Here is a 13,511-nt window from a genome sequence, read left to right on the forward strand (position 1 = left end):
GGCTGCTCACACTGTCAAGAAGCAGCAGTGCAAGAGATTCTAGTCCGCTAACAACTTTAACACAACATATTCAGAGAATTTTATCAGAGATTAACTCTCTTTCAAAATATCGGTGTCCCCTGGTTGTCCTTTAATGCATCCTTGCATTAACATGACATCTGGATTTAATGATTTATTAAATGAATAATTTTATTATATTTATCATAATAACATATCAACACATATGTAACAGAATCAATCAGTGCAATCATCATCGTAACAAATTATTGCTAGAAGGTGAAAACGGTGTGAAAGAAGTAACAGGCTTAAATGACAAACAAAACCACAGTAAATAAAAATCCATTAAAGTTATGAGATGACTACTTGATGAGTATTGTCTCATCAGTGCCCCCACTGACTCTGAACGTAATATACTTGAATTAACAACTGAGAAACTGAACACAGGACTGGCAGAATAACAATACTTGTAGAGAAATGTACATGACAAGACATTAGAAATGATTTAATGGCTCTCTTCACCTTTTGTGAAGGACATTTTGTATTGGGATGTATTTAGTTTACCATCTGTTAGCTAACTGACTTAACTACAATAATTCAGAGACATTTTTAAGGATTTTACAAGAATGATTTACACCTGAATGTAAAACTGGTGACACTGATATTAAAAGTAAGATCAATTTTGTAAGAAACTGCTGACTAGGGTTGTAATGGATTCCTGAGACAATGATCACTATCTTGTATGTATAATAGCAGTTTGTAGTATCGTGTGTCATCAGATAGATGTGCTCCTTTAATGTTTGGTTCTTGACAAACTGCAATGTCTTTATGTCAAACAAGCAGGCTGAGGCGGGGAACAGATTTATGTTGTGTTCATACTCTGGTTTTTGCTGACTGTGCTGTACAGTGCAGACATATCCTCCACAGACTCTTGACGTCTTAATCTGTAACGGGGAAAATATTCAACATGAAAATACATTTTATAATATGAAGAAACTCAGAATAATAATTTATACCATTAAGAAAGAACAGATTTCAGTATCACAAGGATGAAACAGCAGTCATTTTCTATTTCTAATTTGGCACAAAGAAAATGGACTCACCCTGGGGTGACACTGGTCAAATTGACAACAGTGTACTCTGTATCTTCCTCCTCCTCCACTTCATTATTGTTTCTGTTGGGCTGAGGTAGCATAACGTTGGAGTAGATAGGATCGTCCTGGTCCTTACGGAAACGTACACTGGCATAGTGAAGGTCGTCCTGTTGCACTGCTAGTTTTTTCTGCGCTGCAGCTGAAGGTTTGTCTTCTTCTGGACCCACATGTTGCTGAAGGGTAAATATTTCAACGACAACAGTACTTAGTTAAGTGGGTAACATCATTTTTATAGCCCTGTAACACAAGATAACCACACAGTGAAACATCAGGGGGATGAAGGGTGGACATCCAGCTCTACCTGCTGAGCCACAACCTCAAGCTTTAAATACCAAACACGTATGAGTGTGTTGATGAAGGAATATATATCACCAGGAATGAAGGGACAACGGCACATTACAACAGTGTTGATCGGGAACATTGTCCCTCAGCGCATGATCATTTATGACAGTATGGCTGTCTGAATGGAAAACAGTAGAGGAATTCAAATATACGGCGTATGGTTTGTCAGATAGAAATGAACAGGATGAAAGAAGAGAGGCTGACAGGGACAGTTACACTTGCTGATGATTTGATGGACGAATACCAAAACTCTTCTTCCTTACCGGTGCGATGTTGTGTGATCTCTCTCTGGACTCTGAGGTTTGTTTCGAAGACCTCTTTCTTCTGAATAGGACAATAAATGAACAAACAAATCATCAGATGAAATCACTTAACAACTGCCTGAATTTAAGATGCATTACTGAATACCGTAAAACTAATCTGCTCACCGAATCAACAGGAAGAGAGACAGAAACACGATAATCACAAAAATAACCGAAATCGATCCAGCAGCTGCTGCTTTCACTGAACCTGGGAAACAGTGATGAAATACTGAACATTAATTATTGAATTACAGGATTTTTGAGTCCATTAGTAACAGATATTTGGGTATAAAAATCACAGTGTCAGACTGAAGCCTTTTAATTTACAACTCGTGAACTGTTTTTCATTTTGATTTTGTCTAAAAACATAACTCTGTTAGCAGCAGCACAGCAGTTCAACATCCCCTGTGCCATTATGTTGGTTCCTCCTGATGCTGAGAGAGCAGCTTTGTGTTTTTATAGGTGTGCACCCGAGGCTACAAATGAATGACTGACTTTGTTTTGAATTACAAATATCCTAAATGTATTTGTTTGAACCACTAAACCACTAAACCTCCCTCCACTGTCTCACCAGAGGGACTCGCTGTCACCGACGGAAGCTTTGGATCATCTGGAGAAAAAGTAAGAATATAGATTATTGTACAAAAAGTTAGCAGGAGCACTAAGAGTCTAATTACATTGTCAACCTAAAACAAAAAGAAAGTGTCATGACTTTAAATATTGATGCATGATTTACTCGCTGTACTCGATGTTTTGCCACTAGAGTTCCAAGGACTCATGTCTTTGCTGTTCCTTTACTCTGCCTCTGTTGTTATGTGGGGTTAACACACCTAACTGTGTGTGGTCTGCTGTACACGTGTTGAATTGAAGAAATAACTGGATTGCCAAGACGAAAAAATGCCTGAACAGACTGAAACTGTCTATTCACTCACATTTCACTTGTAAAAGGATGTTTTCAGATGTTTTCTTCCCCAGCTCGTTCTCAGCTGTGCAATAATACTTTCCAGATTGATCGGACTGGATGGACCTGAAGACCAGCTGTGGTTCTTTGCTGAGCTGCGTTTGCTCCTTGTACCAGGTGTAATTCGCTGCTGGGTTAGCATCACTACTACAGGTCAGATTCACGAGACTTCCCTCCATTATCGCACCAGAGGGACTCATGACTGCTGAAGCAGCCCTTGAAGCATCTAGAGGAAAGAATATTAACATTAAGATAAGTAAACTGCTTTGCAGCTAACACCTAAAACAAATAGAACAGACTTCCAACCATACACAAAAATAATCAAAATTAATATTCTCTTTTAATAATGTATTTATATGTTTGTCCAAAGTTCTGGTCCTGGAGCTTCCCTCAGTACTTTGTGTTATAACCCTCTGTTGGATGGGAACTAATAAGAATAACAAGCCTTTGATTATTGGTCATTTACTAAACCTCTTTTCCTGAATACACTGTACTTGCTTTGTGTGTTTGCTGGGTTTTTCAGTCCTGCTTCTCCTGTTGCTAAAAATACTTTAGAAATATCCTTCTATTATTATCCTTCAGGAATAATCACTGTGGTAGAACGACCATGGTCACGTTTTAAAGATAAAAAAAAGATCTGGTAATTGGAAAAGGAAACAATGAGTGATCTCCCAGATTAAAGTCTAATATTCGGATGACCTATCCAGTGCAACCTGTTTCCCACAGTCACTCTTATTTCATCATAAGAAGTGTTTTGGTCTCGTAAGCATAAATATGTTGTTTTGGGGAACTTGCTCAAACTCAAGTCATTCTTCTTAAAAGGAAAAGATGTCTTTACTAACTCGGTTGCATGACTTTGGTGAAAGCCCAGAAAGCAGTGAAGCAAACTGCTTCTTCCTTTCCTCAATGATCAAACACAACACTCAACACAACCTTTCTGTTCCTTTTGCTTTGTTCATTTGGTTTCATCTTTACATCCTTTTGTATTATTGGGAATCATGCTGAATAACTGAAACAACATTTTAGTCAGTGAAAAGAACACCCTGAGTCATATATTCAATCATGCTGACAACATCACGAAGAGAAGTAACTCACACACTGAAGGAGAGCGGTAACCCTCGTGTCCTATGAAAGCACAGGAGATGTTGTCTCCAGTATTGAACACGCCTTCATAGGAAGCTTTTCCAGGTGTCCGTTCTTCATTCTTGATCCACACAATAGAAGGACGACCAGCTGGACTGCAGCTGCTGAGACACTTCAGCTCTGCCTTAGTGGAAGACTGATAAACATGTCTCCTGGTCACCTGCACCCACAGAGCTGCATACATGAAAACAAAACAGAAATGTTGAATGTGACTGAATACTCAAAGAACAAATGCATCCACGAAAGTATTTAAAACATTTAATCAATGGATCAATGCAGAAGGAAACAAAGTAACATGAGAATAAATCACACTTGCACAAACTTAGGGAGTCAAATTAGGTAACGCAGTTACTGGAAGCCAAAGATGGTTCCTCACAATAAAACAAACAGTGTAACACTCTCACATTAAGAAATCAGTTTGTGTTCATCAGTACCTGTGACGGTCAGAGTTGTTCCAGGTAAATCACTGCCCCATTCAATGCTTTGTGTTTTGAATTTGAAGCGATAATCAGCTGAATCGGCGTCTGTCAGGTCACTGATTCTCAGAGTGGAGCGGCCTCTCTCTGTTTCTAAGACTTGGACACGACCGGCGTACCGGGAGTCTTCACTGAGGTCTTTGGACCTGTAACGTGACTGACGAACATTAAACCAGAATTTGGATTGTATTGGATTGTTGTAACTGTTGTAAGTACAAGAAATGTCCACTGATGAGCCTTTGAAGGCACAGATCCTTCTGTTGCTGTAATTCACTCTGTTGCATGAATCACCATGGAGACCTGAAAGATAAAATTATTCTTAAGCTAGAGTTGGAAAGTAATCATGATGACATGATTTGGTTAAAATACACAGAGGGCCCGATTTACTAAAAGTCTGCGTGTGTAAAATCACGTGCAAACTCCACACCACCTTCAAAAAAATGTCCAAGCTGATCTACCGACGACGTGCAGTGAGGGTTGTGTCTTTCAAATGTGCAATTTAACACACGTCGTCCATTTTGCATGTTTGCCTTCATGCATATGTGATATTTGGTGTTTAGCACACGCAACGATATTTACTAAACCTGGAAGTAGAAATAGGAGAAGTGATTTTGTGTATTTTAGTACGACTGAAAGGAAGGTATTAATCAGATGTACATCAGGAGAGACGGATGATCTTATTGTGGTGAGAAGAAGACGCAGAGAAACCAAAGAATACGTAGAGAACGAGGTTTTACATCCGTGGAAACATTTTTTAGATGACAGAGGGAAAACATAATCAGACATATCGACTGTCCAGCGATGACATTTCTGAGTTATTGAATGATTGACAGCCAACAACAAGGAGGAGCCACGAAATACCAGCAATTAAAAAACGTCTTACGACTCAGCATTGTCCTGCCTCTGGGTCGTTCCAGCGTATCGCTGCTTGGATATCCTGCCCAGTCCTGTTATTCAAGGTGAGCTGTCACAGGTCCTGAATGTGTCCCGCAGAATTCACAGGAAGCTTCATAAGGTTCACGAGCACTCGTGAGACACTGAATGAAACTAATTCACCAGCTCATCACAGAAACATCTGGACCTGCTGATCGGTGTTTGTTAGAGCATCTCATCCACCGTCCCGACGGTTGATTGTGAAGCCTTTTTTTCGTGTTTTTATTTTTCCCACAGTATCGACTTTCTCGCTAATAATCTCCTATAAAGCGTTTTGTTCTTGTTTCATTTATATTTCTTAATTTCAATGGGATCAGATTTCCTTTTGCGGTCGCTCTGTTTTCTGTTGCTGGAATCACTTTAACACACGTAAACCCTCATTTAAATACAGCGATTTGCACCTGATTTCAATGACGCAATTACTTTTAGTAAATCACCCTCAAAACGGGTGCAAAACAAATGTGCAAACTTTTGGAAGGAACACACAATTTAGTATCCTCTATTTGAGATCTTAGTAAATCAGGCCCTTAGTGTCTCTACCAGATTGGTGTTACGTCAGTAGAATATACTCACACACTGAAGGAGACGTTGAATGCTTAAGTCCATATGCAGCACAGGAATAGCTGTCTGGAGGATTTGGGTTGCGTGAATCAATATATGGTTGCGTGTCTTGTCTCTGTCCATTTTTGTACCAGATGTAGGAGGGATTATTATTTAGCCTACAACTGCTTTGACAACTCAACGTTTTCCGGTTGTAACCTGAAGGTACTACGTGGAGAGCTGAAATGTGAAGAGAATAAAAACACAACAGAAATGTAGATGCCCTGTCTCAATATGTACTCTCACGCTGGTTGTTGATTTTATGAATAAAAACGTTACCTGTAACAGACAAAGTGACTCCAGGGGAACCAGTCCATCTCCCATCTGGTTGGTTTGTTATGAACCTGAACTTGTACTCAGCTGAGTCGCTCTCTCTCAGGTCTGTGATTGTCAGACTGCAAGACTTCCAAGAAGAATCAGAACTGACACGACCCACGTACAATGAGTCTGTTGTCAGATCATCACTTTGTTCAGTGAACCAAACTTTTTGATTCACAACTATAGTAACACCATTCATTGTGGCTGGGTATGTGTAGGAGCATGTTATGGTCACTGAGGATCCTTTTACTGCACAAATCTTAGAAGGAGTGTAAGTCACTCTCCAGTACGCCTGTACCACTGTAACAGAGCACATCAGAAAACAGTCAGACAACAACAACAAACAACAGTCTTTCATCTGTATTTTAGGGAAAGATAATCTCAGCTGAGGTTCGAAATTTCTCCGAATGGTTATCGCTGATTTATTTCAGCGACTGTTTCTGAAGTTACTGATAATCAGGAAAAGTATTATAATATATTTTTTAAATATAGATATAAAATTATAACTGCTGGATTACTCATTCAGTAGATTTCTACTGTTGCCTCCACTGGTGCTGTTAAAAGTGTCAGCCAGTCGTGACCTGAGAGCTGAGTGGGAGGAGTGTGTTCGCTCCCCCTTATTTCCTGTTCATCAATGTTCTATCAAATAAAAGCATAAAATGCCTAAAAATAATCTTTAAAAAAAGTGTCAGCCAAATGTCTAAACTGTGTATCTGAGGAAAATCTACTGACAAAGTGGAGAGTTGTACATCAATTGAAAAAGGTGATCAGTCAGCAAAGTATGTTCACTGCTTAAATGTCCTCCAAAAGTCAAACAATGTGTTACTGCAGGTTTGGGTTATAGAAAACAAGTTGGCAAAGAGTTTCTGATTCACAAATTAAGACACAAAGCCACTTTATGATTACTGACATCATGTGTGTCAACTTTACATGTGAGATGGAAATATTAAACTTTGAAAGGACCAGAAAACTCTGATCCTTTATCATGTCACTTTCTGTCATATCAACTCTATGACAGAGTTAAGAGTGAACCAGAACAGCAAAGTTTCAGGCCACAAAACTAAACTTCTCTGTGTTCATTTTTACAACAACATTTATGTTACATATTTGACTTATTGTGTTAAAACATGTGTTGTGACACGATACTTAATGATAGTATTTTCAATTTCAGTACTCGATGCAGGCAGATGATCCCTGTGAGTTCCATTCTTACCATAATTTCCGGACTATAAGCCGCTACTTTTTTCCCACGCTTTGAACCTCGCAGCTTAAACAACGACGCGGCTAATTTATGGATTTTTCCCGCTTTCACAAGCTTCATGCCGCCAAAAAACTGATCAAAAAAACACATTCTGTGACGGTGCTCAGTTTTTTGGCGGCATGAAGCTTTCATTAGATCAATGAAATTGCCAAACGGGTTAAGGTGAAACAATGTAAGTTTTTAGTTTACTGTTTAGATTAAATCGAGCGCGCTCAAACTTCCCATCGTTCTGATTACGGTCGTCATTTTGTCACCCTCATCATGGCAAAGACACCAAGAAATGCACATGATGCAGCTTTCAAGTTGAAGTCGATTAGATCTGGCTGTTGGAAAAGGAAATAGAGCCGACTCAACACAGAGAGAGCAGACGGCCGAGGTGTTTCAACCGTGCAGATCCGACTGAAAGCCAAAACAATCGCCACCGCAATGAAGTTTGAGGATTTTAGAGGTGGACCGTCGTGGTGTCTCAGATTTATGAGACGTAAAGGCCTAGTCCATCAGGGTACGGACGAGTCTGTGTCAGCAGCTCCCTCCCGACTACGAGGAAAAAGTTTCAAACTTCCGCAAATTCACTGATGCAAAGATAGCGGAGCATACCATTGGCCCGCACGACATCATAAATATGGATGAGGTTCCTCTGACCTTTGACCTGCCTCTCACTCGGACTGTCAACAGGAAAGGCGAATCATCCGTCACGCTGAAATTTGTATTTTTGTTACAAGCCGTGTTTCGTTAAAGTCTGTGTAAAGTTCATTTGTTTCAATGTACCGGTAGGCACCTCGGCTTATAGACATGTGCGGCTTATTTATGTTCAAAATAATTATTTTTTTAAAATTCAGTGGGTGCGGCTTATATTCAGGTGCGCTCAATAGTCCGGAAATTACGGTATATTAATCTGCTATTATTATTGATGTTCACCTTTTTAAGCAGCACCGTCATTGTTATGTGGATCAAGTTTAAATCCTCCAATTTAAAAAGCTGCAACCATGAAATGTCATTTCTGTACAAAAAATGTGATGGAGGAAGTTGCCTACTAATTTTCTCAGAACTGACTGATTGTTTATTAAGATCTACTTATGTACTGTTAGCAAGTTTCATTACTAAGAAGTCATCGTACACACCGTGTGTTTTGTATGCACGACTCTTAATTTGTACAGTAACTAATAGCTGGCAGATAAATATAAATGATTATAAAGTTTTTTAAAAAATCTCTGAATTGTAAAGAAGCTTTCTGATGGTGTTTGTTTTGAGACTTGATCTTTAAGTTAGGAAGTGAATGTCTGGTGTTGCAGGATTCAGACCACATAGCACAACAACAAATTAGCTGCATCGATTTACTAAAAAAAAAATCCTCTGAGTTTCTTAAGTGCTGTAACCACATAGCAATGAACAATGTACAGTACCTGGTAGAGAGAGAAGGATGAAAACAAATCCACTTGCTGCTGCAGTTACACTCATGCTGCTTCTCTTGTCTCCGTTAAATCACATCAGCAGGTAGATCACATACATGAGAATTGCTGTAAGTCAGTCGTAAACATGTTTTGGTCAAAACAGGACGATGTGGCCTTTGCACACAGTTTCCTCTGTGGTTGGAAAAGTTGATTTGAACAGAGATAAGGATTGAGCCGCTAAGCGCCGTCCTCCTTCCTCTTTTCATGATTAATATGCATGAATAGACGGATGACTGTAAATCCCCAAGTTAAAATGAAGAAATTATTATTTTGCATGCATGTACTGTAATTCTTAATTGGAGATAAAGTTTTAGCTGAATTTCAGGAGCAGGACCACGTCTCAACCACTCCCCCACTTCCAGCCACACTCCTATAAATATCCACCCACTCTAAACCTCGGCCTGTTCACGTTTTCTGCATCCGGAACCAGACGCCACGCAGAAGGAAAAAACAAAAACAATCTTACCTTGGACCAAACATGGATCTGCTGTTCCTCAGCCCGTCTGACGACAACGATTGTTTTGCCTTCACACAGGCCACCCATGCACCCAAAGGAAGCCCTCGATCTGCTGCCCTCTCCAAAAACCCCAGGGTTACCCACGAGACGCCGCCACCGGGAACACACAACCAGCACTTCTCCTTGCACTTCAGCGATTCCTCCACCCAACATCCCAGCCAAAAAAAACCAAAAAACTTCTCCCATCTCCACGAACTTCCGCCAGCAGATGATCTCAGATAAATACGTTGACTTGGCACAACTCATCCTCCCTCCCCTCCACCAACACGCTGAACCTAGGGTGATCGATAGCCACGAGAGCCTCATTATCATGCGTACCTCAGCACCAGCTCGCTCCAAAGAGCTCACCCGGCCTGAGTTCGCGTACGCTTTCTCCCTGTATAGAGATGTCCCCTGCACCCCCTTCCCAGCTAGGAGGACAGAGTGAGATAATTACATTTCCATAATCCTCGACCTAGCTCTCCACTTTGGCGGAGCAGGCTTTTATCAATACCAAATCCAATTCGCTTCAGAAGCCGCAGCCCGTCTCCTCCAGTTACACCAGGCCACTTACTGGAGTACCCTCGACCAGGAACTCTACTGCCGCATTTTTGCCGCCCGTCCAGCTCTCCCCTGCAAATTATGCAGCGCCTCTTCCCATCCCGCCTCCGCGTGCACCATCCCCATCCAACCACGTCCCCAAAGCCAACCTTCAGCCACCACTCACCCGACTTCCTAGTTATAACTCCTCCTTTTATCACCTCCAGCCCACGGTCTCTTGACCATGAAATCAGTCTTCGCTCAGATGCGGCTGCACCTCCTTTCCAACTGGAATTATATCACCTTCTTTTACGACGACCAACTTTCCAACCCTGAAGACATTCAGCTCTATACTGACGCTGCTCCTTCCACGGTTTTGGGGGCCACTACGGCAGACAATGGTTTTCAGCTGAATTCATCGAGTTCCACAACTTCCTCCAAGGCTCCCTCCGATCATCTTCAGCAGTCCACGAAATATATCCGATCGTTATCGCCGTTCTCCTCCGGGGGCACGAGTGGTCAAAAAGGTCTATATACTCATCCATTCTGCTAATATCGCCGTAGTCGACATCATTAGTGAAGGCAGAACAAACTCCCACGATCATGCCCTTCATACGCCGTCTCACGTGGCTTTCGGTCACTCATCAATTTATTCTCCGAGCTAAACATGTTCCTGGCCACCATAACTCCATCGCTGACTCTTTGTCTCGCTTCTCCTTCCAGATCTTCAGAACCTTAGCTCCAGACGTGGAGGAGAATCCAACCCGTCCCGCCATTTTCAGACATGACATTCCTCATTTGAAACAAACCATCGCAGAACTCATCTCTTTGTCTCAACGAGCCATCATCACCAGATGACCTGGAACTCTTTCCGCTCCTTCACACCACGTTTAACCTTCCGTTCCCTTCCTTCGACGTGGCCTCTGTATGCAGCTTCATCTCCCATGTCCACTCAATTCTCCACATCGAGATACCTACCATTAAGATTTACCTTTGCTGTATCAACTTCTTTGCAAAATTACTCACTGGCTCCCCTGCAACGCTCTCCCAGTCGTCTTTACTTATTGAAGGCCTTCAGCGCCAAACACCTCCACCGACTCCTCGCCGTCTCCCGCTAACCACCGATCTTATTTCTCGCTGCATTGCCACCCTTCGTTCTAACCACTTTTCCGCCCACCTGGCGCGCACTCTGAATCCATGTTTCTACTTGCTTTCTTCGGTTTCTTGCGATGCTCAGAATTCGCTTCTTCTTCAGCCAAGTTCAATCCTAGTCTCCACCCTTGCGTATCCGACCTCCTATCCCATCTCCGAAGATTGCTTCGGCTATTCGCTCAAACGGAGCAAAACAAACCAGGTCAGCAACCCAGTTCCCATATTTTACTTTAAACTAAATTCATATCTGAGCCCCTACGAACCCCTCATACACTATCTTCAGCTCAGGAAAACAGCAAACTTCTTCCCCTGAACCGCTGTTCATCACTGAAACAGGCCAAGTTGCCAATTTTAGGCGGGGCTAAAACCTAGCTTAAGTACGTCACCGAGCTAGATCACAGATGGCTTATATAACCTTCTGCATGGCTCCTCCTCTCACGGTGAGCGCAGAGTGGAGGTGGAGGGACATCAGTGAAAGAGAAAACCTGAGCAGGTTCAAAGTTTGAATCGACGTGATGTAATGAATTGACATGTGATGTAATGAATTGACGTGATGTAATGCAGCGTTGTTCATGTTGTAGTCGTTACAGAACTAAATCAACTCCACCTCTCTTATTATCTCCACTATTGTAATGCAGGTGCGTTAGACGTAGTTGGAGACTCACTGTCTTCTGTCTCTGGTGTCCAGTTTGACTCCTTTGTTACAGCTCAGGGGGACAAGCTGGATTTATATGCATCTGTATGTTTCACTCATTGGACAAATAAATTCTAATTCTATTCTGTTTTCACAAAGCAGGCTGCTCCGTCCACCAGACAGACAGAGTACCAGTGGGACATCATGCATGAAGTCACCGAGAGGTCGGATGTCAGACGAACCGCTTAGTGGGGAAAAGAACTGCAGCCACAGGACTGTCATACAGGACACTGAACACCTTCAGTGTGGGCGGAGCTTCAGCTCCTTCAGGACACGCCCCCCAGTCTCAGAGCAGAGAAGACTCCTGATTATCTCACGATTTCAAAGCCTAATTTAACATATTTGTTGGTGTTTTTTTTCATTGAAATTTGGATGGGTAGTTAACAACCCATACTTCTGTGGTGTGATGAACTTAAAACTCATTTTCATTTCTACTTTACAGCATCTTTAATGTTTTGAACAGAATGTACAATAAGTATCAAGATAAGTGAAGAGGAACGTTTGTGATGAGTGTTGAGAAGAGGCGCAGGGGTTCGGTCGGCTTCTCACACGTCACAACTTCCTGTACTTTCAGCTTCTGGAGGAGTTGCAGCGAGTCTCTGTGACCTGAAGTTTATATAAAAACCTGAACGTGTACAATGCAGAAAGATGTGAAAATGCAACTCATCCCAGTTGCTAAGTTACCGATAACATAGGACTGTGTAATTTTGAAGGTGTAATTTGTACATTTCATGCCACAAAGAGAACTTGTGTGTCAAATGTAACATGTGACAAAGTACAGGAACTCTACATCAAATAAAATACAATTAGATAAGATGAGGTAAAACAATAACTATTACCTTTTTTTTTTTTTTTTCAACTGATTGAAGGCTAACCTCTTAATGATGACTTTTCACACTCAACAGTTGCCATCTTGTCTACATAGCAGAAAAAGGGAACCAAAGAATGTTCTAATTAAGTCGTCTGAGGAAGCTGCGGCTGTTACAGAACAACAAATGTTTATTTTTAAAAAGTATCACCATACTTCTGTTGGGCAGAAGTCATCAGTGTGTTTAAGTTGAGACGGAGGCAAAAAACATGTTCAATTCTGGGTAAAATAATTAAAAGCTGCAGATTTGTTGGCAGGTGATGCATTCATATGTTACAGTTATTCCCAGTGAGTGCAGAACGGCAGTGGACAGTTTGAGACAAAACTACCCTGTCAAAATTCAAGTATACCCAAGTAAGAGTCCTGACATGAAAGAGCACTATTTGTCAGTGGACTAAGGGAAGTATGTCATTAGGAACACATCACTGGAAACATGGCTGCATGTTCTCTGACTTTTTATCAGATTTAGTGCTGAGTTCAGATAAAGTCATGATAGTGGGAGATTTTAACATTCATGTTGACGTGGACAACGACAGCCTCAGTTATACTTTTAGCTCATTATTAGATTCTGTAGACGTTTCTCAGAATATAAATAAACCCTGTTAACATGGTAACCACACCCTCGATCTGGTTCTGTTATATGGAAACTGAAAATGTAATAGTATTTCCTCAAAACCCTGTTTTGTCAGACCACTTCTTATTAACATTTGAAGTTACAATAATGGACTACAATATGGATGACCAAAAACTTCCTGTTTCTAAATTCAGACAAAACGGAAGTTATTGTACATGGTCCGAAACACCTCAGAAACTCTTTCTATAA

At 41.2% G+C, this 13,511-nt stretch overlaps 1 protein-coding gene across 1 annotated transcript; it reads right to left on the reverse strand.

Moving 5' to 3' along the window:
• Window positions 1–740: 740 nt before the first annotated feature.
• Window positions 741–6,507, reverse strand: LOC138209012 (B-cell receptor CD22-like). The gene is made up of 10 exons (XM_069167319.1): window positions 6,188–6,507; window positions 5,882–6,088; window positions 4,334–4,675; window positions 3,852–4,073; window positions 2,728–2,982; window positions 2,367–2,405; window positions 1,922–2,003; window positions 1,757–1,817; window positions 1,101–1,324; window positions 741–941 (listed from the first exon to the last, which is right to left on the reverse strand). Exons 1-10 carry the CDS (start codon window positions 6,423–6,425, stop codon window positions 860–862), a joined length of 1,752 nt encoding a protein of 583 aa, XP_069023420.1. The 5' UTR covers window positions 6,426–6,507; the 3' UTR covers window positions 741–859.
• Window positions 6,508–13,511: the final 7,004 nt, after the last annotated feature.

Source organism: Embiotoca jacksoni, unplaced genomic scaffold (genome assembly GCF_022577435.1).
Source record: "Embiotoca jacksoni isolate LCO1_2020_lvr unplaced genomic scaffold, fEmbJac1.0.p SCAF_4, whole genome shotgun sequence".
Taxonomy (NCBI): domain Eukaryota; kingdom Metazoa; phylum Chordata; class Actinopteri; family Embiotocidae; genus Embiotoca; species Embiotoca jacksoni.

What these genes read in the sequence shown, in the direction of transcription:
- LOC138209012 (XM_069167319.1), bottom strand. Translation starts at nt 6,425, where the DNA reads ATGAATGGTGTTACTATAGTTGTGAATCAAAAAGTTTGGTTCACTGAA. An exon ending in CATCCTTTTACAAGTGAAAT is followed by an intron (nt 2,406 to 2,727) that starts GTGAGTGAATAG and finishes CTTTTTCTCCAG; the next exon opens with ATGATCCAAAGCTTCCGTCG. An exon ending in TCTCTCTTCCTGTTGATTCG is followed by an intron (nt 1,818 to 1,921) that starts GTGAGCAGATTA and finishes TGTCCTATTCAG; the next exon opens with AAGAAAGAGGTCTTCGAAAC.